This window comes from Nipponia nippon, unplaced genomic scaffold (genome assembly GCF_047370975.1).
Source record: "Nipponia nippon isolate SJK-2023a ecotype South Korea unplaced genomic scaffold, ASM4737097v1 scaffold_5, whole genome shotgun sequence".
NCBI classification, from domain to species: Eukaryota; Metazoa; Chordata; class Aves; order Pelecaniformes; family Threskiornithidae; genus Nipponia; species Nipponia nippon.
The window spans coordinates 12,008,270-12,034,391 of record NW_028262369.1 but is presented as its reverse complement, the minus strand read 5'-3'; the positions used below and the strand labels follow the sequence as shown (position 1 = coordinate 12,034,391).

Here is a 26,122-nt window from a genome sequence, read left to right as displayed (position 1 = left end):
TCCAGTCAGTTATGTATGATATAGGATATACATTTTTCCTGCCTTGTCTTTAAGACTTGCAACAGCAGATTTTCTAAGGAATGAATGAAACACCTGCGTTTCTCTGAGTAAATTGCAACTTCGTTTTCACGAGCATTCTCAATCCTTACTCCCCTAATTGCCAAAATCAGCCTATAGCTGCTAGGACAGATCAAAATGGACAGATCCACAATAATGTCATCCTGACAGTTCTCAGACACACGTACGGACAGTTTTCTGACATGACCCGTGGGACAAATACATCCTAACGAGACTTAAGAGATGTCATTTGGACTGAGCTTATTCCAGGGACAACCAAAGGTCCTGACCCTCTTAAGTCTTGCAAAACTCTTCTGCAACCCACTCTAATGCTGTTCCGCTTAGCATCCCCCTTCCTTCGTCCTGCTGCTCCTTACCTCACCTGTCCCCATCTCCTCAGCTGGGTTCTCTCTCCTTCCTAAGCCTTTCCTATATCTTCAGCCTAAACACACACTGAATTCCTTTGCAAGATACTGCGGAAGGCACAAGAAACGTTCGCTCATCCAGGAGCAAGTTGGAACTACATCCTGGTAGCTGCAGAAGTTACCTATGGTGGCTGCCTTTGCTGGGAAGCTGCAGGGAGGCAAGCCCGTTCCTCCCCTGCCCAGAGTAAAGCCTGTACCAGGGCAGTTAGTGCAGAGTAACTTGCTCCTGTATAAGGCAGCAGCTCCCAGACCCCGTGGGTGTGCACTATCACACCGTATATAGTGCTCCCCAGAAAAGAGTTCTTCCACTTTCTGGGCAGCAGTGCTAAAATCCTTATTGTCTGAAGAAAATCCAGACCGCTAGTAAGTGAGCTGCAGTTCATTTAAGCCTTGCCAGATAGTTTTTTGGCATCCTTCCACCCTTCTCCAAGAAAAAAAGCAACTTGGAGAGTAGACAATTGACCCCGAGACTTAAAGCCTCAAACCATTTTCTGCCTAGTTCAGCTGGTGTTGGCATATGCATGGAGGCTTTTAACCCCTGGCCAGGCTATCTGGTTTTATCATTTCCCTGATCTGCAGAGAAGTGGTAGGTACACCAGAACTGTTGGATTCAAGGAGCAATTTACTCTGGGAATATCATGACTGATAAGCACCCACGTTTTCCATACACACACAAAGATACACATAATGGAGGTCACAACTGTCATCATAAAATTGCCATCCCCTGGAAGAAAGTCAGGGTAAAACTAAAAAAAAATCATCTATCAACCATGCAACCAATACCAAACAGAATCAACTAACAAAGCCAAAATAACAAAAGCAATGTGTGATGTTGTGAGTTTAAAAAAACCCCAACATTTAAAAGTAATTTACTGTTAGAGTTTTGGCATAGGCACCTCAGAGAGTAAGTAAGAGCGTTCTAATATTTTCCCTTAGAAATAATGAGTCAAATTAGAAGTAAAACAAAATATTTTTTAAATACAATAACACTTTATCCTCAACTCCTACACTTTCTTAGGGTATAAACAAGCCCTGTTAGCGTATCCATAAAGTATCTGCACGTTTCCTTCCTGCTGTTACTGTGGATGCCAAAGAAGATGCAGTGCCCTTCAGCTGGCAGTCACACTCAACATGGACTGTGGGCCAAGGGAGAAGGGTGCAAATTTTCATATGTAAAAGAAAAGTTTTTAGAAATCAGAAAGAGGTATGTCTTGGAGAACCTGTTTTTTCCTGTCAGACACTGGGTACTACAAACCAGGTACACTTTGACCAAAGCAGGCATTGGATGGGAAAGGACATTATAGCGTTATCAGTCACATTCTTTCTCCTTAGCTGTTCAGAGTTAAGGAGAATTGTTAATTCATGACCCGGCCCTGCAGATGGATAAAGTTTACACTAGGTAGATGATGGCATGAGGTTTGAAGTCTTAGAGGTCAGTTGTCTACCGGAAGCTTTTCTGCTCAGACAAATGTGAATGTATGCCAAAAAGTAGCTGGCAGAGCTTAAATTATAGTTTCCAGTAAAGATGTTGAAAGTACCTGCTAAAGTGTGTGTCTTGCAAAAATCTCTAATCCATATTTCTAAATATAAAAATGACTTCCTGTTTATTATTTTAATCTTACAACCTCACATTTTTTACTTTAAAAAGCACCGTCAACTACCCTTTTAAAACAGATGTATTTTTTTTAGACTCAACAACTTCCTATTCTATTTAATGTCACAGCAACTTTCTCTACAGTCATTCTCAGGTTTTCTTCTTGTAAAACAACAGCAGCCAAACTATAGTATGGGGAAAATCAAACTGAAAACTTTTCAGTATTTTTTCTTAAATAGGTTCTGTATTTACTGTATAAATCTATATGTGGAGCTATAAATTAATATTGTAGACAATAGATAATCTTATCTTTTGATTGTAGGTCAAATCTTCTTGAAGCCCTTATTTGTATATACAAACTCTCTAATTTGTATGTACAAAGATGAAAATTACATGGTGGTTTATGTGAGAATACTGTTCCATTTTAAAGCTAGTTATATTTTATGGTTAAATTCCATAGATTGCTTTTTGTTTGAATTCTTCCATCATTAATGTTCTTTCTAATTTCAGAAGGATGCTTTTTGAAATTCGAAACAGAACATTTTAGAGTTTTTCAGCTTGAATTTTTAAGGATTCTCAAGGCAGTGTCCAATTTTGTATATTTCTATTTAAGAAAAGAACATTCATACTACAAATAAAGCACTGGCTTTATTTGAGAAATCTACCCACATATAAATGCCCTTTGTGTCTAAGACTTGCTTATTTTTCCAAGAATAAATAAGCCTCATCTTCATTTTTGGATAACAAATATTAAGGCTTGAGAAGACACAAAGCACAAATTATTACAAACAGATCCGAGGGAGGGGATTTAAGATCTAAAACTTGCAATGCCTGGAACAAATTAGATTGTCCACGTAGATCACAAAGTGGCGGCAAAAACAATGCTAAGAGTTAACTTGAAATCAGCAGTACAAAATTAAAGGCAAGGTAAATTCACTCCAGTGAAGCTCAGAGGTGGATGTTCATATTCTGCCTTCAAAGTAAAACATCTATATTACTGCTCATGGTAAGATTACTTTCTGCTTCTCTAGACAACTCGAAGATGAGTGAGGCCAAGATGCATTCCTGTTGCATTGAGCATTGTGTGACTCACTGCATTTTCTCTCGCAGTTAGCGTGTATGTATATCGCAGCCTATGAAGACAGGAACTGCTGATGTTCACAGGAGATTTTTCCCATTTGCCTTCTAAAAAAAATAATGAAGTGAACCAAGTTGTGTGGTTTTCAAGCCCACAAAAATTGCAGTGCTCATACTACATGATGGAAAACAATAAAAATCTAAAGTACTTTTTATCTGTGGAAAGTAGTGGTCCTGATGTCTTGATTATATTTGGGCATCTGCAGTTCTATATTCCTCTTCAGCTGCATGAAAGAATAAAGTTCCAGCTATTACGGAGCTGTGATAGGCAGGTCAAGTAACAATTAGGAACAATTCACTTACGTACTCGCCACTTTGGTGAGAGTTCACAAATGCCTAAAACTGCCTGAGCCAAAACCTCAGCCCGGCATTTTTTAGGATAAAGAAGGAAATCATCTGAGCTGCTGCCATATAACATTGGCTTTCATAAGCTGTTCTGCGCCTAAAATAGCTTTACTTCCTACACCTTACAAACAGAGCTACTTTCCTTTCTACTTCTTTTTTAAAAATCTGTTTTAAAGGGATTCCTAGTGGAGCTGAACTCTCTGCTAAAGGGCAGAACGGCTTTGTAACGTGCCATCAATGCACTTTAACTTCATCGTGAAGACAAAAGTTGATTGTTGACTTGGGCTTTTGCAGGGAATGAAGTGCAATGGTTTTCCTCCTAGGAAACAACAGTTATTCTGAAGCTGTTTTATCTTTTGGAGATTGATATTGGAAATGACGTTTTTATTGGAGGAGTGAATGCTGGACCCAAAGACTGTTGGATCAGTGATTTGGTTTCACCTGAGTACTTTAAACCTGACACCCTTAGGGCGGAGGAATGGCCATTTGCATAAACTGTTTACAGGCAAGATGTCAAATATGTTTTGGGGAGTTTTGTCAAGTAAGACAGCAAAACTAAAGAAATCTTAGAGCAGTTTAGTAGTAGCCTCTCTTTCTAACAACTGTGCAAAAGTAAATGTCCATCCTTCACTTGCTCTGCCTTGAGTTTTACTAGCGTAATTCCCCTCTCTGGGCTGCAGTCATATACATACTGCTTTAAAAAGAAATGTCACCGTACTGCTTAAAATAAAACATGTTGGAATGAGTTTATTTCCTGCTTATACTTCAGACCCTGGTTTATGTTCCTTAATGAAATTGCCATTGTGTTAACAAATCATTTTACTGCACCACCTCTTCTGCAATAACAAAACCTGTGCTTTTCAACAAAAGAGCATCTAGAAATACGTGTATTTTTGGTGTGCTGAAAAAGAGTCAAAGATGCAATGTCAGCTGACAGTCAGGGTGTGGTCCAAAACTCATTGAAATTATTAGATTTTCCCCATCATCCCAGAGACTTTACTGAGAACATGAATTACTTTAGCAAGCCCTGGGTCCATCTGGTGAAATCCCTACAGAAAGGGGGTATCCCTACATTCAAATACACATCTGGACAATTTTGCGATGGATTAATTGAGTTTAAAAATTTTCATGAATTCTCATTATGTTACAAGCCTTTCAGAATCCTAATTTTATTCATCCATTTATCCTGCTTTTCTCACAAAAAAGATCCAGGAGCCACAGTATTACCTGCTTGTTTCACCAGGAAAGCACTTGGGTTTGCCTGGCTTTTTTAGAATGTTTTTTGCTTTCATTTTTTTCATTATGAAGAGAATTAAACATAGATTCAATGTTCTGTGAGATTTTCTTTCTGCAGTGAGTTAAAGTCTGAAAGGAAATGCTGTTGTTATTCTCTTGTGTGATATTCTCCTACGTGACATTCATTTTGTCGTGGTGAAGAAATGAAGCTACAAGCAGCTTTTGTGGCTTGAGCTGTTTGGGATTATTTTTACCCTTTATTTCAGCTCCTTGATCCTCAGATGCTCCAGGAACAACAAGAGCCTCAACATTGCCTGGCTTTCAGCAGTGATGCTAATATTGCTCCTTTTCAGCTCATACCCATGAGGTCTCTCGATCAGCTGAACTGCTCCATGGCTTCATCCGTCCCCTACTGAACCAGTGTTTCGCTGACCTCAGTGGGAGCTGGATCGGATCTTAATTTAATATTGGGAAGATAAATTGGGATTGATTCCAGCTGTAGTTCGTAATATGCCTTTTCATCGTAAAATGAAGATGGAAGTAAAATTAATACTGACAGTTTGTTGAATTTTGACCCCAGTCCATTTATTTTGGTCACCTCCTTTTCTCATGCCCAGCTTGAACACAGCTCTAATTCATATATTTTTTAAAAACTGCCAGTCTGTTACTCACTACTTGGTAATAGGTTATGGTCTTTTCCTTTGCCATAGTTTCCTGCTTAAGATGAGAATACCTGCATATTTTCTTCTTCTTATATTTCTTCACAGAGCTTCTAAACAAATTAAGTTCATTCTGGTTGATTTCTGGTGTTATTGGTCTGTGACAGATTGGGATATGTTCTGCACTGGGTAAATGCACACAGCCTTTCCTACCCTCTAAACTCACAGACACATTAACAGAATGAAAAGGGTTTATTGTGTAGGTTTATAGCAGCAAGCCTACATGCAAGCTGCAGAATACACAATCCATACCAGTCTTTGAATACGCTATTATGTCTCATGAGTTGTATTGTGCATGAACAGCGAGGAAAATGCAGCCTAGTGGAAAGTACCTGCACAAGTCCCCCTTTCTCCAGTGAAGGTTCTACATAGCACCTAAGTGTAGGAATTCTTCTCAGATTAGATGTCATCCAGGAAAAACAGTATGGTAGTGGTATTGATCCATACTGTGTTTCGAGAGGATATGTTACCTAAATACGATGTGGGTCAAATATTGCTTCAGTAGAGCTGATGTTAAACATGAAGGATAATTCTGTGTATAGCTTCTCATGTCTAAAGCAGTTAGTTGTCTTCTCTAAGGGAGAATCAGATTGCAATAGTTGTATTTAAATGGTTGTTGGAGGCACTAGGCTTAGGGAAGAAAAAAACGTTCCTTTTCAAAAGATGTTTCCCTGTTTTGACTGTTTTTCATTTCATGGCCACGGTGCTTTTCAGCAAACCTCATTACACATATCAACAAATCTCCTTCCTTTCAAGTTTGACAGTGTTAATAAAAAGCCAAAGTTGTGACAGTTCTGCTTGTTGACTGTCTGAGCCTTAAACACAGGAGGGAAAACACGATGCCAGTTAACCACAGGAGCTGAAAACTCAGAGAGTAAATACGGTCATTGTACTGAAGCAAGATGACTTGAAATTCTGTCCACAAAGCGGGTTGTTGCCCTCTTTGGGGACCGACTGCGGAAACTGTTAGGCTCTTGTTTTCCCTCTGTGTCCCCAGCGTTGGTGATTAGAAAGGAAATTACTAATAGCTTTTTAGGTAACTGGCAGTAGGAGGACAACTGCAACTAAGTACCCAAACTGGTTTTTCTTCTTGTTTTGTCTTGTGCTGTGGTAGGTTTATGTCAACGGGGAGTGGGTCACCAGCATTGGAGAAGGAGGCAGCTTTGGGGAACTGGCATTGATCTACGGAACACCCCGGGCCGCCACCGTCAAGGCCAAGACAGATCTCAAGCTCTGGGGCATCGACAGAGACAGCTACAGACGCATTTTAATGGTAAGTTTATGGAGAAGGGCTTGTTTATGGAGTTGACAATTTTACTTTCTCTTGTGGTACCAGCACTTCTATTCTGTGTTCAGAGTACACTGATGATAGAAGGCTGCACGGTCTATGTTTCTACATAAAAGAGAGAGGACACGACAATAACATCGAGTAACTGAATTAAGTGAACTGAAGGAAAAGCGGACAAGATTGAGCAGAAAGATGCTGAATCAGAAATGCAATTGAATAACATTATTCATAACTATTATACATGAATGAAAACCTCAGGAGGCCTCCGTTACCCACTGAAGCTATGCAAATCCTCTCCTTCTCATTGTGAACCTCAAGATGTCTTTCAGCACTATCACTTGCCTCTGCAATCTTTGTCTGAACTTGTATTATACTTTTCAAGGCAGGCAATACAAGGCAAATCCAGCTCTGGGAAAAAAAAAAAAGTCTTGGTTGGACTGTGCCCTCCATCTTCGTTAGCCAGCACACAGCCACACGTATCATAGGATGGTAGCTGCAGAGTCCCTGCTAATGATTCATTGCTCTGCTCCTTTCAAACTCCCTGATCTCTGCAGCAAAGCTCAACAGACCTTCTGGGCACCTGGGCTGTGTGCTAGCTTATGGATTTGCTGTCGTTTCTCGAGTGGTGAGTTTATAATGGAAACTTTGACAGATAATTAACTTTAGCAATGTCATAACTTCTTTTTTATGAGTTTGTTTCAGATGTCTGTGTGCATATCTTTTCCTTCTCCGTAAAATATTCCTTTCTTTTTGATAATTAACAGACAGATAACTCTATGTAAAGCTTCTTTCTCAATAGGGCTTGTCTCTAAAAGCTGCATTGTTTCATTCTGATCTGAAGGAAATTACACTATGCTCTCAGAATAATAAAGGAGTGTGCATTTTGAGATCATCTATATTTCCAGTGGATGTCACGGATAACAGAAAAATTAGCAAAAGAATTTAGTAGATTTTACACTTAAATGATTAGTTCTTCAGCAACAGAGTGTAAGAGTGATCTTTATTTATACTGTGTGATGACTGTTGGATATCTGTATGAAATGTTGCTGGTTTTCACTCTGTATTTCATGGACTGAGTTCTGTATCACATAAACGACCATCACTCTGACATCTAGGAGAGTACATCTGATGATGGAAATGTACTCTATCCCAAAATATGCAGTCTGTCACTCCAAGACAAAATAGAGGAATAATGACGAGAAGTGTACTGTCTTCTCTCTTGTGGATAAGCAGAATCAATAGTTTTTGAATGCTTCTCAGTGCAGGGAAGCAGACCGTAGTAACTGAGACCTTTCTGCAAGGTAGTTCTAAATGACAGAGCACAAGAATTTCCTGACAGATTTAAGAGGCATACTCAGCTTATTTGTCCCATGTCCTACATGGATGCAATGGAGAGGTGTCTGGGATAACTGGTGCGATGAACTTGCATGCTGCAAGGAAGAATCCAAAGTGTAAAAGAGAAGGAACGTAGGAGGGAAATAAATGTCAGGACAAGCCACATATTCCTTGGCTTTTTAAGTATAGCTTTTTACAGCTCCCTGTAACCTTGCTACTAAAGAACTGAAGGAACAGATCCACAGGCCTTGTAGCCTAGAGGTAATTTCAGTTTTAGCATTGATGAAAATAGTGGTACCTAACATCATCCAGCCCTGTGAGCAGTTCAGGTTTGGTCATGTGTCCATTACCATTTCATAGCAGCCTTCAGAAGATGAATATTTGATGCCTAGACAGTATTTTACTAAAAGGGTTTAAGGTCCCACGTGGAAAAGACTGTGTTTTTAATGCTAGCTTTAGACATACATACAACTTGAATATTACAGATATACTTCTATTTGGTGTAGTGCTGCGTGCTTTTCAACTTAATTTGCATATTCTCTGAACTAGTGACTGCTGTACCTTACCTAGCAAGCTCAGTTTCTGCAGTTGATGAGACTTGAACTTAACACGGAGGTTTTTTCTCTCCCTCTCTCTCATGTTTTTTTTACAGTTGGGGCCATTAAAAATTGGTGGTCTGTTGCATTACATTAGATACCCAGACAGTGTAATTATAATATTCCCAATACTTAGACAGGAAATATTCCAGGTAGCGTAGTGAATTCATTGCTGCAGGTATAGAAAATGTCCAATTTTAAGTGCTGTCCATGGTGAATGCAATTTATCCATCCAGACTACATGAATTCTGTCGTCTTTTCATTTATTTGTAGGTGCAGCATGGATAATTTCTTTGCTGTAGGTGAAATGAGACACCTGTCTTTGTGCATTCGTGTGAGGGCAGGTTACAGTGGCTCTCTGCACATTTCCTCAAGCCCAAAAATTAATTACATCATGTTTCAGTGGCTACATTTCATACTTGAAGCTAACTCCACCATCACACAACTGCTTTTGCTGTACTCAGTTTCAAGATGCAGTAGTAGCCGCCTTTCAAGTCCCAGAAACATGGTTTCCTGCCATTTAGCCTCTAACCTTATGTTTTTAGAAAGCTGCTGGATATTTTGGATGTAGAAATGCTTCTGCCTTTAAATAAGAGGTAGTAATGCTTAGGATATCTTTTGAAGTATATCATTTAAGATGATTTTAAAACTGAGGGAGCATTTTTTTCTTTTTTATTTTCTGTTTGCAAATACTTTTGTCCAAGGGATCAATGACCTTTTTCTCCCAAAGGTATGTTTTTTTTCTGTAGTCAGATAAAGCCCCTCCATAACCTGAAATAGTTTTTTCTTTCGTCTGCATTGCTTCCCAGCCATGACCAGCCTCATGTTTTCTCAGTCTAGTGTTGAAATTTTATTCAAGTTGTAAATATTTACTTGCAAATCGTGCCTTCAGATCCACACTTGCCAAAAAGATTTTATCCTGTCATGAGACACTTGACACTTATTTCTCCTTGCAGGCTCTGTTTTGGTTCTTTGCTTCACATTTAATAATTTCTAGTTTTTATTTCTGCTTAGTGCCATTTTCCCCACTTACATGTCTCATCGATCCTGTCTGGTTTATGGTATGAATAAAATGCATCTCAGGAGGTTTGGGAGTTCGGGTTTTCCTTTTTTTGGATGGACAAAGCCTGATGCAAAAAGTTCCTGCTGGCTCTTAGTTACACTTGTCATCCATTTATTATTTAGCCTGTCCCAAAAGAAGTTTGTTAAAACAGACATATTTCTTTATATTTCATTGTCTCAGCTTAGGTATCCTGATGGCTTGAAGGTCACATTCAAGTTTGTTTTAGCAGCTGTGATGATTGTAAATGTTGGGATAGTTCTTTTTGTTGAGATTTGCAGTGAAATTGCTTGACTTTCACTGCAGTCCTTGACAAAGTATTATACCATGAAATTCATTGTACTAGATGGATTACAAAAAAACACTTCAACATCTTCCCCCCTCAGTACACTCACAGATTATCTGTCCATCTGTGTGTTCCATTTATTTTATAAAATTATCTGTGCTGAGTTGCATACTTTTCACTCTGTTGCAAATCTTTCATGTATATGTTCTCTGTGTGTGCACACAAGCACACACACACATTTATGTGTACATTCTGTATTTATTTACTTACATTCTTCTGGGAGAGATGCAAAGGAATTTTTTGCCATCGGATTCTCATGTAATTCAGTTGCTGAAATGTTGCTGCTCTCTTCTTTGCAATTGGGATTCAAGAGCATCACAGAGCGGGGAACATCCCAGGGTAGTACAATATTTGTATTCTAAATATAGCAAATACCACAAATACCAGAGAAGCAAATGTCTGTATCCCAACATCAGATTGATCCCCCAGACAATTCAGTTCCCAGACTGAGGAAATTTGAAGTATTAATTTCTTGTAATTTCTTCTTTAAGGCAGCTTGATTTGGGATTATTTAACTATCCTGTAGTTCCCATGGTCCAAGATACCTGGGTCTGAGAGCAGAGTTGCATGAGATACAATACTTTTTGCCTATTTGGCAAACATTGCTCGCAGAAAGTGGGTTGTAATATTGGGATTTAAGTAATGACAAATCAAGGTTAGTCAGTTCCTAATGTTACACCTCATTTTATTTATGCTATTTTGGCTTTGTTTTACCATCTTTTCACAGCTTTGAACCTGAGAACAAGTTCTTTAACAAGTGCCTTTTTCCTCTCAGACAAAATAAGTCAGCAGGACTTTGTGTTTCCATAAAATGTAGGTTGCATGGTGGTTGAAACATAAAGGAAATCCAAAGCCTGCAATCCATCCAACATCTGTGCAATGTAGCACCGGGATCTTGTGGGCTATTTTGTTTTCATGGCCAGTATGCATGGTGACTCTTTCTTTCATGCTCCTGTAAGAATGTACACCCAAAGCATCGTTCAATATCAGGTTTACACAGGGATTAAATGGGGCTGGAGCAGTCCAGAAGGCCATTCCGACACCTCCTGCCAGCATAACTCTTTTATTTGAAACTTGAGCTATGCTTTGCCTTTTGGTAGCCATTTGTTTGGCTTCTTACTGAAAGTGGGAATTTCTAGGAAGGACTTGATCAACTCCAGCCAGCCCGTCTGCGCACCTGAAAAAATGGAGGAAGAAAGAAGACATGAAGAGTGCTGGAGGGATAAAGCAAAGAGGTTAGCAGAGGGGAAGAAAGACTGGACTGGAGGAGTGGGAATAAAAAATAGAAGAAAACATGGAAAGTGAAGAAGGGGCAGTTGGAAAAGAAATGCAACAATCCTATTCAACAAGACCTGTTATAATCTCTGGGACATTCATTTTTCCTAGCCTGTGTATTGCTTAAGCTAAGCCTAGGGCTTGCTACATTTTTAAGTGTCCTAAAACTGGCTTTGTGAGCTCTTTTCTGGGTAGATTCAGCAAATGCAAGTGATCTCGTTTCTCCTTGGGACTGTTTCAGGGAGGAGCACTGCAGCTTAGCATATTAACGAGTCTTCTAGGAACCACTGTCTTTAAGAAGATGAGCTTGTGCATGACAGCTCAGAACTGGGGAGAAAGTGAACAAAGGAAAGGGGAGAGAGAGAAGCAGCGACTATTGAAATAAGATATTAATAGGTTAGAAAAAGCAGAATTAATAAAGACTTTTTAAAACATGCCATCAAGAACCCTGCCAGTGCAGAATTATTCATGTACATTTACTATTGTTTTTATCTGGCTCAAGCAGTAAGATTTCTACTGCTTCCCTTGGGAAACTTTTCTGCAAGAGAATAATTCCTAAGTTGGGAAAACTTTTTTGATATTCATCTTAAATTAGATTTTCTTAATTTTCTCCTATTACTTTGAGCTATGTCAAGTTATGCTGTACTAAATTGCCCTCTTTCTGTCATATATCTGTAGATGATTATCACTGTCTACTTAAAATCCTTGCAACAATGCATACTAGCTATGAGCATGACATACCTATGATCCCAGCGTTGAGCTGACCTATACAGGCTGAATTTGTTTTGCTCCTTCCTTACCAGCTCTCCCCAAGTGTTTTAGCATTTCTTCAGGCTCTGTTTGGTTTGGGAGCACTTTTCTGGAGAAGAGGCACCCAGGCAGAGTATAGTGCGCCAGGCCCTGTCACATCCGAGCCATGGAGACGGAGCCTCTAAACTTCATTCCTGGATGATGTCTTTCAGTATACAGACCAAAATAGCCTTGGCTGTATTCTTGTTGCAGTCTGATGTTGCAGACCAGGTCTCACCTACTGTCTGTAAATCTCTTTCAGCTTTACAACTTTCCAGTCTTCTTCCATTTGTTGAACAGCTGTGCTTTGGATTTTTTTTTTTCTTTGAATTTCTTAGCTGTATTTTCCAAACAGAAGCTTGTTCTATTATTTTCTACTCCCATTTCTAATGTCTCTAGGTCCTTTCTTGTTATTTTCCTGTCCTGGCAAGCTTTCATAGTATCTTCTAGTCTGCAGATATAGTTACTGTCTGATTTGTTGCTGCTTCTAGAAGATCCATGAAAATATTGCATAAGAACAGACTTAGCATATGTCCAAGGGAGCACGCTGGTTAACACTTCTGCAGAAATTACTGTAAGGGTAGTAGAAGAGGTTATGATGGTGTTCATACTCGTGGCCTCAACAATTTGGGTAAAGCAATTAGACCAAATAAAACAAATATAAAAAGGACATCAGGAGTCAGAGGTGACATTATGCCTGTGGGAGGGGATGAGAGGGGAATATTAGGCTGATCAAGGAAGGTGGGAAGTAGGCATGTTCTCTCTCTGTTTTGTGGGGAGGAAAAGATGATTAATACCAATAGAAATAAGCACATGCTTTGGTTGTTTGTAAGATTTCTACTGCTGCGTTGGTTTTAGCTTATATTAGTGTTCTCTCAAAATCTCTTCCCCGCACTGTGCTTATGAGCAGGAAAACACACTCAAGTGAAAACAATGTGCATGAGGGTGAGCCAAGCTTCTCCTTTCTGGAAAAGAAATTGGGATGTGGTTGTGCCGATTGGGATCCAGTCTTACGTGCTCTGAAAATGCAGAGGCAGCTTCTATGCCTGCCTGGACACCCTTAGGTGAAGCTTTGCTGTTGGGTGGCGCGTGCTACCCTCAGGGCTGTTGTTTGTCTCCTCCAGGAGAGATGGAGGGTTGGATGGAGCCATCCTGCAGGTTGAGTCATGAGCCATCAGTTGAGTGACCTTGGGTTTCAGTGCATGTGCTGGGAAATAGGACTCCTAAGCCTCAACCACTAGTTCTTCCCTAGGCTCTTGTTCTCCCTTGCCTTGTCTGTGGTATCATTCTGAGACATGGGATATTTGCATTAAGTGGAGTCCCACTGAGATTCTAGATACTATCACAATACAAAAAATGATAATAGCACATTTAATTAATTCTTTCCATTTCAGTTTTGCTTTTGCACTTGTCTTCACAGTGAATTCTGTACCGCTGCCCTGGCTTAGTTTAGCCAAGACCTAACACACCCATTTTCCTGTAGGAAGTGATGGGCTCTTGCTCTCCGGGCCAGGCGGGATGCCTGCAATTCTTACCTTCCTGGGTCTTGTCTGTGTCTCTAAATACTCGAAGCTGTGGTCAGGCGTCACTTATGGCTACTGATTACTGCTTCTTAAAATTCATCTGTGTCCGCAAGTCATTTAAAAAGCATTTTCCACATCTGTCCCTGGGTGCCCCAGCCCATCAAACTAAACCACCAATCTGGTTTTCCACAGCTGTCAATTTTGCTGGTCTCATTTCCACTCGATTGCAGGGAGGAAAGCAACAACTGCGCAGTGTCCAGTTTTCCATTCTTTGTCTCGCAGCGAGCTGTCAGGATCTGGCGTGGTTTGCAGAGCCTCCTCTGTTTGAAGTTCTTTTTTTTTTTTTCTTTCTGGCACTTCAAATGCTCTCGGGGGCCCCCGAGGTTGAGAACCAGGTTTGTCAGACAGGGAGGTCAGACAAGGGTTACCGATGCTATCGCTGAGAGGCGAACTGTCATCACCAGATTTGGAAATTATGAAGAAGGTGTGGAAGGGGAGACCTCGGTAGCTGGTGCTGCTGCTGATCCAGCGATACCTGGGGACAGTGGCAGCTCCTGGCGGTGCTGTGGCTGTTTCGGGGCAGGGGTGGCCCCAGGAGAGTGGTGTAAATGGGAGCTGTCCCCAGAGGAGAGCACCCAGCAGCTTCTCCTGATGCCAAAGCTTGTTGATGTTGGTGGAAGGATTCCCACGGCCTTGGTGGTCATTGGATCAGCCCCGCTTGCACAATGCATGTAGGAAGAGGGACAGTGCTTAATTCTTAGTTGTTATATCATGCACTTGAGTACACCAGCCTTTCCCATTTTCATACTTTCATACATTTCTGAATGCTTTGACAGCGGAGGGTAAAATGTTTCTTCTCCTTTTCCTTTGTCTATCCCCACTTTCTGCCTCTGCTTTCAGCACTTACCAGTGCTCACTCGAAGGAGGAGTAGAGAAGTGGCTTCTTCTATGGCAGATACTGACATTTGCTTCTGTTTTCTCTGCCCAGTGTACAACTGAATGCCATCTTCATTCCCCCTTTCTTCAGAATATGAGTGTATCATCTGTATGCTGTAGATCATCTCCTGCCTTGTAGATTTGACTAGCAGGTGCCAGGCAGCCTTTGACATCCATGGGGAATCTGCTCAGGCAGAAACGGTGTGGGCTGTCATAGAACAGTGTGAAATAAACTGCACGGTACCAAGGAAGACCCTGGAGTTCCTCTTGAGTACCTGGGAAGGTTTTCAAGTCATTTGTGTCACTGCAGGAGGAGTTAAGGATGAATTAATTGTTTTTGTATTGGTAAAACTGCATTGTATTTATTCATACCTGAATCTCCTTCAAAAATGCGTGCTGGAATGGCTAGTTATGGTTTCTGTCTGTGGTGATCAAACACTGTGTAAGCAGAAGATTTCTCAGTAATTTATCACGCAATAAAATCTTATTAGAGTGGCAATGACTGTGCTGGTGGCTGCATATACATTGATGGATTGTTGCTTCAAAATGCTTCAAAATGCTTAAATCTTGTTAAAATAATAAATAGAAATATGTTGCTCAGCAGTAATAATACATACAACACTGTACAGAATATAAACCAGGCTTACAGATAAATGCTTTTGGCATTAAAGAGGTTTTAACCTAAAAGGATGGGACCCATGAGGGGGACATTTTAAGTTTTATCCTACTTTGTAATTGTAAATTGCCTTCTAGCAGGGCCTCATTTGTAACAAGATATATATTGAATTAGCTAAACAGTTAATTGATGAAGCTCTGGCTTTAAAATGAGTGCCTGTAAATAATGGATACAATTCATCCTCAGTGTCCAGTAACACCAGTGAAGTCAGTGAAATTACACCAGGATTGAATTTGATTCCTTCTGTCTTTGCTTATCAGCAATACAACTTGCCCAGACATTTTATGGGGAAGCATTTGCCTTAGGCTGTTTTTACTGGCTATGCTTAAGATTTGGAAGGGGAGGGGAAAAAAAAGAGCAGCTCTAGGAAGAAATCACAAAAATACTTTGTGTATTGTTCTACCTCCTTTTTCTCTCTCCTTTAATAACAGGGCAGCACGCTGAGAAAGCGGAAGATGTATGAAGAATTCCTGAGCAAGGTCTCCATTTTGGGTCAGTTGCCCTTTGGATTTGCATGTTAGTTCCTCTGTTATATGTGTTGGCGGAATTAATTTTCGTCTTTGATGGCACGATGAAAGCAATGGTGGTCAAACAGAAGGTCTCACGGTTGTGTTGTTTCCAAAGCAATGAAAGTGTAAAGGGCCCTTTTTAGGACTTGTTTTTCTCATTCTTTAATATGCACTGAACATTTGTTGGAAGGGCAAATGTTTCCTTAAATATGGGAGCAGGCACGCACTGGTAACTTTTTGGTAGCTGCTGTTGCAGTAGAGATCATATGGATAGAGAAGAAAGCAGTGCAGAGATATGAATTTGTCATGAAGTCTAGTTACATCCTTCCAGGTGACAGGTGAGAAGCTTTTTCCTGTGAGAATACTGTATTTATGTGCACTAAACAAACTAACCTCACAAATCAAAACGGACTGACTTTTTTTTTCTTCTGTGTATTTTACAGCCCCTGTCTCACATTCTTAAAACATCTGTTTAGCTTCTTGCCCTTGGATTTTGTTTCCCTTTGATTAATGTGATAGCCACGAAATTTGGACATGTTCTTGATGGCCTTCAGTAGGAAAAACAACAAACCCATAATGCCTGACCAATCAATCACCATTAGGAGAACAAAAGTTTCTAATAAGGAGGACAGTGTTAGACAGTACAATGAAATGTTGATGCTGTAGGAGAAACATCATGTTTCTGCTGGGGCTCCTCTGAAAAAAAAAAAAAAAGCAGTACAGGATTAATTTGCTGTATAATTAAAATACTTATATTTCTATTTAAACAATTTTCTTTTCTTGTTTATGGTATTCCTCTACCATTTGAGCTTATTTACCTGAAATATGACAGTCTTAGTGAAAATACACTTGAATTTCTGAGAGGTGCTATGCATGAGATTTTCAGTTACATTTGTATGCTTAAAGTAGGGCTAAATATGTTGCTCACTTATTAATGAAGTTTTCATAATGCCTTATTTTATGCTTAACTTAAATCTTCCTAAATTAAGAGCACAGATTATGCCAAATTACAGTGAGTATTTCAAGAAGAAAGGATCTCTGCACCTGCACTAATGAGAAGCAATTACGAGACGTCTCAAAACAATTTCAGAGTAGAAAGGTTATTCAAAGATGCGCTTCCTTAAACATGCGGTTTGCAATATAATTATATCCTAGTTTGTAGTATTGCTTTTCAATCTCAGTAAAAAATGAGGTAGGACTTCAAGACTTGAACTTTTTTTAAGTATGGAAAAGCACCAGACAAAATAACGCATCATTTGAGGAGCATCGAGAATTCAGGTGAAATGTGTAAAGATCTATTTCACACATCTAAAAAGTAGATGACAGCTGGGAAACAGAAAGGTATTTTAGAAATCTCAACACAGCACTGAGAAGTCAACTTCACTTCATGCCTTAATGTGGTCAGAACTTGGCGATTTTGTGGTGGAAAAACCTCTACCTGCATCTTATATAGGGTTTTTCAAAGCTTGCGTAGTGTCTGTAGCTAGCCATATAACTGTAAGAGCAACTTATTTATTTTTTTAAAGCTAAGGATTTTTTGGATTATCAGTAGCTGCTTATAGTGTATTGAATAAGATAGGAGGAAACTAATTGTTTAAAATCTTTCTTCTGGAGTTTAATTAAAAGTAAAGCCATGAATTGATACATACAATATAGAAATTGCAAAAATTGCGTACGGTCTACTTTATTTGATGCTTGACTTTAACTCTGCAACTAAAGAGTTTGTCGTGTACAATTTTCTATATAATGCTCTGTTTGCAAGAACCATTAACCAATCTATTTGTACTGGTACAATTCCCTTAGACCAAAGAGAGACACTTCATGACTACAGCTAGAATTAGCTTTGAATTTTTCATAAAGCCAACTGAAGAAGAAGTTTCAAGAGACTCTTTCTTTCCATTGTTAATTACTGAGTTCGTTCTTTTTTTTTTTTTTAATGAAAAAGCCTACTCTAGTCTGTATGAAAGAGTTTTATGCTTACTTTTAGTCAAACAGAGCACTTTTTGAATGTCGCATGGACAATATGGGCTTGGTCTTTGATATTAATGCTTCTGCAGCAAAAGCCACAAATACACCAGGAAAGTGCATTAGTGATTATAGGTGGGGAAAATATTAGAAATAATCATTTCCCAAACAGCGACAGAAAGTGGCTTAAAAACAGGAAGACGTACGTGTGTCAGGCAACTCAAAACTTACCTTTGGTGCATTGATCACTTCAATCTGGTTTTGTTACCAGACTCAGTGTGCACTTCTGAGCTCAGCCAAAAGGCTTTTTAACTTTTAAAGAACAACTCTTTCACCCTCACACAATACTTCTAAGCAATATTTTGAACAAAATGGGAAAACTAGAGTCTGAGAGAACAGCCCAAGTCTAATCCTGGTGTCAGGAGCTGTGTCTTGACTTACCATCGTTCAATATTTCATATTAAGTAAGAATCAGCAGAGCTCTAGTACATGAATTTTAGCCCAGCCTTTTGAGGCCATGAAGGTTATATCATTGTATTATCTGTTTCTTTTAATAACTTTTAAACCTGTCACTTCTTTCAGTCAAATCTGACAAAAGTACAGAAGTTCAAATACAACTAATTGTCTGAATTCTCATGCAAATGGGTAGAGGAGAGAGACAAAGGTTGGCACCGCTCCTCTCCCGGAGGGTAGGATTAGCACATGGAGGAGGAGGAGGGCAGGGGGACAGCCAGCAGCCCTGGACTGGCCGCTGTGCGGGCCGTCTTTTGCCATGCAGGTATCACAGGGGATTTGTGGCAGCTGCAGGTGGGTGATAGGACGCAAAGGCACAGGAACCAGGCTGTATTAGCTCCATTACTCATAAAACAGACTGTTAATATTTTCTTATTGAAGTTTACTTTGAAGTTTTATAACTTTTCTCTCTTAAGTGGGGGAATGAAAAGAAAAACACTTTGTAAGCCATCCCACTGGTCAAAGAAACAGAGGTGCCACTTCAAACATCCATACTGAGCCTCTGGTCCCACTGCCGCCCGTGCTACCAGGGTCTTGCCCTTGGCTTCAGTGCTGCATGGTCTCACCCACGGGGGAAGAGTCATCTTTTAGATTGGCACTTTTGCATCGCTTATCTAGCGGGCCATCAGTAACCGGCTGAGAGCAACTCTGATGAAAAGACAGTAGGACTTGTTCTGACATCTGGTGTGGGATGTGGTAAGAGAGGATCTCGGTGCTCCCATATCGCTGGTATCGCCAAACAGCTCTTAGGCTGCTCCAATCTGCTGCACCATCAGTGCAGTGCAGATCAGATCACAGGCGCAGGGAACCGGAGCCAACTTTTCCTGTCCAACTTTTAAGATTATTATCTGGGTGATTACTAAAGTCTAAGACACAATGAATTAATACATTCATGTTTCCCAACTGGAGGTTTGTGCAAAGTGCCTGGATGAAAGAAATGTTTCTTTTATAACAGAACTAGGCATAGCAGAGCTGTCAGTTTAGATACGAATCTTCAGCCAAAGTTAGAGTCTTTTTGTAATAAAGCTTTATGATCTTCAATATTTTAGAGTCCCTGGACAAATGGGAGCGGCTGACAGTGGCTGATGCACTGGAACCTGTCCAGTTTGAAGATGGAGAAAAAATTGTTGTGCAGGGAGAGCCCGGTGATGACTTCTTCATTATTACAGAGGTAAGGTTGGCATCCTGATAAGCTCTGTCATTTCTTGGTAAAGATCAAGACTTTGTATTAAAGACATTTGGGTTCAGTTTAATCTCTTACTTCAGCATAAATCTGAAGTAACTCCACTAAAGCCAGGAGAATTGCTCAAAATTCAAATGAATTCAGACGCCAGTTCCATGGAAATGTCTTAAGTGGGACGATCCCTGATTTCCAGTAAATCGAAGACAGAGAGGAATTTTGAGGTGTGTCTAGTATCTTTACTGTTTGAAGGTTTGTTTTCTGCATGAGATTTTTCTTGTTTAAATTGCCAGTACTTTAACAAGGCTGGCGAGCCACACAGTGCATTGATCATTGTTCCCAAAGGGACTTAAAGGGGAAATCACAAACGAACATCTGTAAACTGGAGCAGGAGACCTGATCTGAAAATGGATAATTTGTTCTTTGTTTTGCCTTAAACTCAGTCCAAATGGCTGAGCCATTTTCCTGTTTACTCTCGCACAGGCAGACAGATCTGTCAGGCAGTTGAAAATGCTGACATCTTTTGGGGAGATTATCTGACACTTCAGTTCCACCATCTCACTTCTGCAAACAGATGCTGACAGGGTTTTTCCTCCCTCTCTGACATAAATATTTGGATCCTTGGTATCTCATGCAAATACCTAGGCGCTGTGATATAACAAGTTATAAAAAGGTATTAGAGAGACTCAGGCTAAGAATAACAAGACAGCATTAGGATATGATTGTATATGTATTGAAGTAGGAGCTTTTCAGTACCAGCTGCGAGTGTTCTTACACAAATCTATAGACAGGGAATGAGCAACATATGGCTGTGTGGTGACAGTTCAAGTGCAAATCCCAGGCCAGATGTTACATGGCCAGCAACAAGGCAGTGGTGGAACAGGAGCTAGGAGGTAATCTGAATCCCTCACTGTGGGAGGAGGGTCAGATGGATGTAAGGAAACTGGTATCATTGTGTTGCCTTGGGATCCAGTTGTATGTATACAGAATACGTCTCTGGCTCCATCAGGCTGCTGTGTTATGATGTGATTTAGGAGAAAAGATACCCAGCCTCGCTCAGGCGATAAAGGGCTTGTACAGTGCCCATTCCAAATGGCTTAGAGGCCAACAGGTTTTTCTTTGATTGCTCCTTATCTGTGGATTTTTGGACAGGTGCCTCTACCCAAGGCAGCCAGAATTTGGTTCATAATCAATATCTGACACTTAAAATTCCATCCTTCTTTCCTCTTGAGTGTTGGAAATACCTATTTGATTTATGAACATAGTTTCTCTTCTGATGCTCACAAAATTGTCAGTGCAAATAACTGCACCTGTATATCAACACAGTTAGACGCTTAAGGAACTTCAAATATGTGACAAGCAGTGCCCCTTCAAAACAATAGTGTCAGAATAAAGGAGACTAGGTATTAGATTTTTTTTTGTTGTTAATAAGATATTTAGTATATAAGAAAAAATTAGGAAATATAACCTTTTTTCAGAAATATGGAATTTTTATTTCTACTAGTGTTACTAAGTGTGCTGTTATTCCTTGCAGCAGCATGAGACTAGGAAAACCTAATTTTCTTAGCCATCAAATCCCATGTGGAAAATTGGCAGCTTGCTTAAGAATTACCAAGGGCCTTTATTTTCCCCCTTTTGATGGAACAGCTGTTAAGACTTGAATGGGTAGAAAAGTATTAACCCTGCATACTGCATAATCATAAAGTATCTGCTCACCTCGCCCTTCCATTATAAATGTAACCTAGTTTCTCACTTTGGAAATTGCCTATATTTTTCTACATTAAAGAATGAGCATCCAGTATCAACTATTTCTTGTGCTGCAGCAGTATTTGTGCCCGCTCACACACAGTTTAAGCTTTGTCTTTTAAATCTGATTTCACAGGAGTTTACATCTTTGATGTTAAACTTTTCTGCAGCAGAGCTGATGCAAGCCGCCAGGAACACATTATGCTACAAACTGGTTGAAAATAGTTTTGGCTGGTTTGTTGTCATAATATGTTGAAAAGTCATTAGCTTCTTTCATATGTTTTTTGATGTTTGTGGCCTTATAATCCAAAACACTCAAAATGCAGCCAATTTGTTTGGCTGCTATATATGCAGAAACCATTTCATATATTACCAGAATGCAGCCTCCTTTGGAGTACAATATGTCCAGTAGTACAAAGCTAAACTTTGCCACACAATTTTTGGGCAAGCTACTCATTTATTATAAACCATGTCATTCGTGGCATGCCTTAGACAAATCAGTTACCAATTTATAAAGCTGTGGTGCACCAGCATCACTAATACTGGTTCCAAGTGGGATCTTGTGACTGTTATCATTAAAAGGTTCTCTAAGACACCCAAGACTCACACATGGATTTTAAATTGTTAGCACAATTTTGTATGAACTTCATAAATTAATCATTTATTTCTGGTTAGCCTGCAACGGTGCATTCCTATGTGACATCCCTTTGCGATACCATCTTTTAAATATATTGGTCCTGCAGAAGAACATAGCCTGTAAGTGAATTGGCACCTTCAGGATTTGCAGACTGAAATACAACCATTAAACACTTTTGAAAGGGAGACTTCTAGCCTAGGTGATGATCAAAAAACAATTCCTGCTTTAAGCCAGGATACCATCGTAGTTAGTATGGACAAGAATATTTAGTCACCCCTTTCTGTCAAGCAAGCACATTCATCTTTTCCCCTTTTTTCTTGGTATAACCTTTTTTCATGGCTTTCTGTCCACTGTCTTATCTCCAGTTTTGCACAGATTGTAGCCGGGTGCAGGTTATTGAGGTGCAGGCTGTATGCATGAAAATGCTACAGTGCCCCATGGAGAGCAAGGCTGCAGCAGGAATTCAGCCAAGTCACGAGAATAACAGAAAATGTGCACAGGGAAGAGTCACAGGAAACCAGGACTTTTTAAGTTCACTGCTCACAAAGCTGTTTATGGTTCATTTTTTGTTAAAAAGTCTAATGAGAAAAGTATTACCCTGAGATTCTGGGACAGCTACACCCTTTTTGCCATCCTATGTCTTCGCAGGCACCAGTAAGATGTTTACTTGCAGTAGGCTGGGTGCTTTTCCATTTAAATCTCAAGCAGCCTTCAACAAGATTTAGTTCTAATATTTAAAGGCTGTGATTTTTTCCAGAGATAGAATTATTTTAATGTTTATACCATATTCCTTAATTTGAAGATAGGATCAGAAGTGAATGTCTGCTTACGAAAGCAAAGTAACTGCTTCTGGGAGATTGATTTACTGCACTTAAAATTGGTAATTAAAAAGAAAAAAAGAAAAAAAGAAGCAGCCCTGCCGTTTCTGTATTTTCAGATATTTCCAGGTCTTATTTTCCCACTCTGGTTTTCACACAACAAACTCGGGCTTTCCCAGACCAGACAGATGTGGAATGTATCTGCTGGATTCCAAGGTCATGGAATTATCCCATATGAGATTCCTGGCACAGAGGTGAAAAACTTTAAGCACCATGAAACAATTGTTGCCATAAAAAATTATATTTTGGCAAGCGTAAATCATAACAGATGTACAGTTTCTAACAAATAAATTTGCAGTTGTATTGTACACTGCCACACTGTGTACCCAGCAGTAGGGAGGATTTATTCATCTGACTTCAGATAACGCAAATATTTTTAGCTTGCATTTTAAAGTGGTAGCTTGCAAAGGCATGTGAGCTTTGCAGAGCTAAATATCCCAGCAAATGTTAAGTCCCTTTAAATGAAATGCCAGTTGAATGGGGGCTGATTTTATTCCCAACTTGTGCTTGCCACTGACTTCAGTTTGAACAGTATTTCAAACTAGTGTAGTAGTGCTCTGGAGCTGGAAAGAAATTAGTGTTTTTCTGGTGTCTAGGTTATTGAGAAAGGTAGTGACAATGGTATTAAAAATAGCGGTTATGATCATGTACTGCTCTCTTAAGTTCCGCTTCGAACTTGGCTGGGTGGCACAGCACCTCGAAGAAAGTCCATAACGCAGCTGCCAAAAATGCGGGGACCTGCAGCCGTGAAGTGCCCTGCTGGGTTTTCCAGCTCCCACCCCTCCCCATGTCAGATCATTTGGACCTACTTGTCATGACCGAGCACCGTATACGGCACACGGATATTGTCAGAGGACTCCACCGACTGTGCTCAGGGAGTGTTGTAATCTCAGCTGCATACTGAGAGCTTGCTGAACTGCTGCCATATGGCCCTAATACTCCATAAAGTTTGACAGGGCTTAAGAAAAATGCATGCACAGACACAAACGTACGCAGGTGTAGGAGGAGAGAACAGCAAAAGGTTTATAATAGTGCCACACTGCGCCCGAAGAGCACAGCTTGTAACTGTCCTTTAAATGTGCTCTCTGTAGCCTGTCATCTCCTCGGAGGACAGTTTGCTTTAAGTGGTGCAGAAAGAAAAGAAATAAAACTGCATGAGAAGCAAAACATTTCCAATTAATAGTTGGTCGAGTTGCCCAGCGATAGCATGCAGCAGCCTAAAAATAAAAGACCTAAAAATAGAAGATAATTCACAGGAGAAAATTCAAGGAGAAATGGGCCCATTGTATCAAGTATTTTCACATTAGATTTTGGTTTTAACTGTAAAAACTAGTATATTTAATTGTAGATTAGTGCTAAGTTACAGGGGGTAGTTGCACCCTCCTCTGCAACTCCTTTGTGAAAAGCATTTAAAAAAAGCTGGGGATTTGTGTTATTTGTTATTATCCTGCTGGTTAGAGAGGAGGCAGAGTCAGGGCATCTGATTTTCGGTCTCACCTGTATTATCAGTCCAGTCTGTGGGCAGAATGTTACCCTCCCTGTTTCCCCGTCAGTGGGAATAATCCTAATGGCACTTCATAAAGGTGAGCAAAAGCTTAATGGGAAAAGGCATAAAGTATCCGTCAGTACTGAAACCAGGCAGTGGTAATAGCAAAATTGGCAAATAAGAGAAACATTTTCATTGATAGTGCAGAAATCCTTCCAGAATTAATGCATAGAGCTGCCCGATTGACAAAAATAAATAAAATTACTTGATAATGATTATTTGTCCAGCACTATTCTTGGCTGATTACATTGAAAACAGTCCTGTAATCCTCGGGGGGCTGCTAGCTTTCATGCTGCTGTTGACATTTCAAGTCAGGGCCACAAACTGGTTCCAGTCTGGGCAGGATCCACTGCGAGTTCTTGCTGAGAGTGTACTTGCGATACTGTCCTGTAGGTGAAATCAGTGTTTCCAGCCCCGCTGACACTCTTGGCATGCCATGGAGTGTCTCTGCACAAATGGAGTTCAAAGCCTGGTGAGGTGGAACAGTGTTTGTAAACTCTTCCTACCATGGTAACCTGCACCCACAGAGGAGGGTCTTTGGTCTAACTCAGAAGGGCGCTCCATTCTTCACAGAATTGGGCCTTTTTGTAGGAAAAGTTGACTTGGGTCTTAAATTGCACAACAAGCATCTGAAGATTTATGATTTAAAAGCTCCTTAAGAAGGAAAAGAAAAAAGAAAAATAATAGCCCAATTGTTTCCTGCTCTAAATTGTTGCTCTTTGACTTTCTAACCCAAGAGAGACCCCTTTGGCACCTACCCCTGCGACAGGCTGGAGAACTACAAAGTAAACTTCTTCCGTATGGTTAATGAAGTCACTGCCTTAGGCACACTCTGCTATCACACCTGATAATCTCTTTAAAAACACAGTGTGATTAATTATTAATTAGGAAGATGAATGTTGTCTAGAAAAGGAGTTTCAAAGGCTACAATCCGAACTGCTTAGTGTTACCGGGATTTTGTTGATACCGAAAATGTTTGTCAAAGGCAGGCTGCAGCGACTCCTAATATCCCTAATAGACAAAACATACCAAATAAACAGAGCCAGCAGTCACTGAGGGCTCTGTACTTTACTTATTTTTAACTCCAGAGACCTTGTTTCCCATAGAGCTCTTACAGGAAAGGTACATTCAATTTTGTTCAACAAGTGCTGGAGCAATAGCGTTTCCATTGGCCCTGCTTCAAAGTTCATCTGTGTTCAGGATGGTGTTTTTAATGGCCAGCTGATGTCAAAAGACTGAAAGTTAGGTGTGTGATTGGGTCCCATCCTGACTAGGGATAAAGTATTTTGCTGAGTCAAAGGGGCTAAAACGTCAGCTTAGTCCAGCTCTTGTTAAACTCAGTTTAACTTTGACTTCCGTGGGCAGTGGATCAGGCTGCATATACATGCAATATCCATATACATGCAATCTTGAGCGTATCCTTATCTTTCCTCTGGCAGAAAGGGACAGTGTTTCATAGGAGGCAACTGGCTGCTCCCCTTCTTCCCACCAGCCATGGAGGACCTGTCACTGATTGCAGGTTTTGGCCATTCCTTCCAACTCTTCTCCAGCCCCACTAATAACCACCGCAATGCAGTCACCTATGGTAAATTCTGCAAAATCTGAAACCTCAGAACTGATGTACAATGGAGCATTTTCTTCACAATTTTGTGAAACTTCAGGTTAGCGAGTATTTCTAGTCTATTTTAGAACTTTGCAGATTTTGTTCCTCGTTTGTGGCAGAAACCAGGACAACTGTATGTAAATTCTGTGAGTTGCTATGAACCCAGAGACTGGAGAATAATGTATAATAGTTTAAAAATGTACAGTTA

At 40.0% G+C, this 26,122-nt stretch overlaps 1 protein-coding gene across 6 annotated transcripts in view; it reads left to right on the top strand.

The window, feature by feature from the left end:
* Positions 1 to 26,122, top strand: part of PRKAR1B (protein kinase cAMP-dependent type I regulatory subunit beta) — a 103,201-nt gene that overhangs the window by 62,906 nt on the left and 14,173 nt on the right. For all 6 annotated transcript variants that reach the window (XM_087731170.1, XM_087731172.1, XM_087731174.1 and 3 more), the window contains exons 7-9: positions 6,628 to 6,786; positions 15,769 to 15,829; positions 19,374 to 19,495. In XM_087731170.1, coding sequence (XP_087587296.1) covers positions 6,628 to 6,786; positions 15,769 to 15,829; positions 19,374 to 19,495 — 342 coding nt within the window. The remainder of the gene's footprint in view (positions 1 to 6,627; positions 6,787 to 15,768; positions 15,830 to 19,373; positions 19,496 to 26,122) is intronic.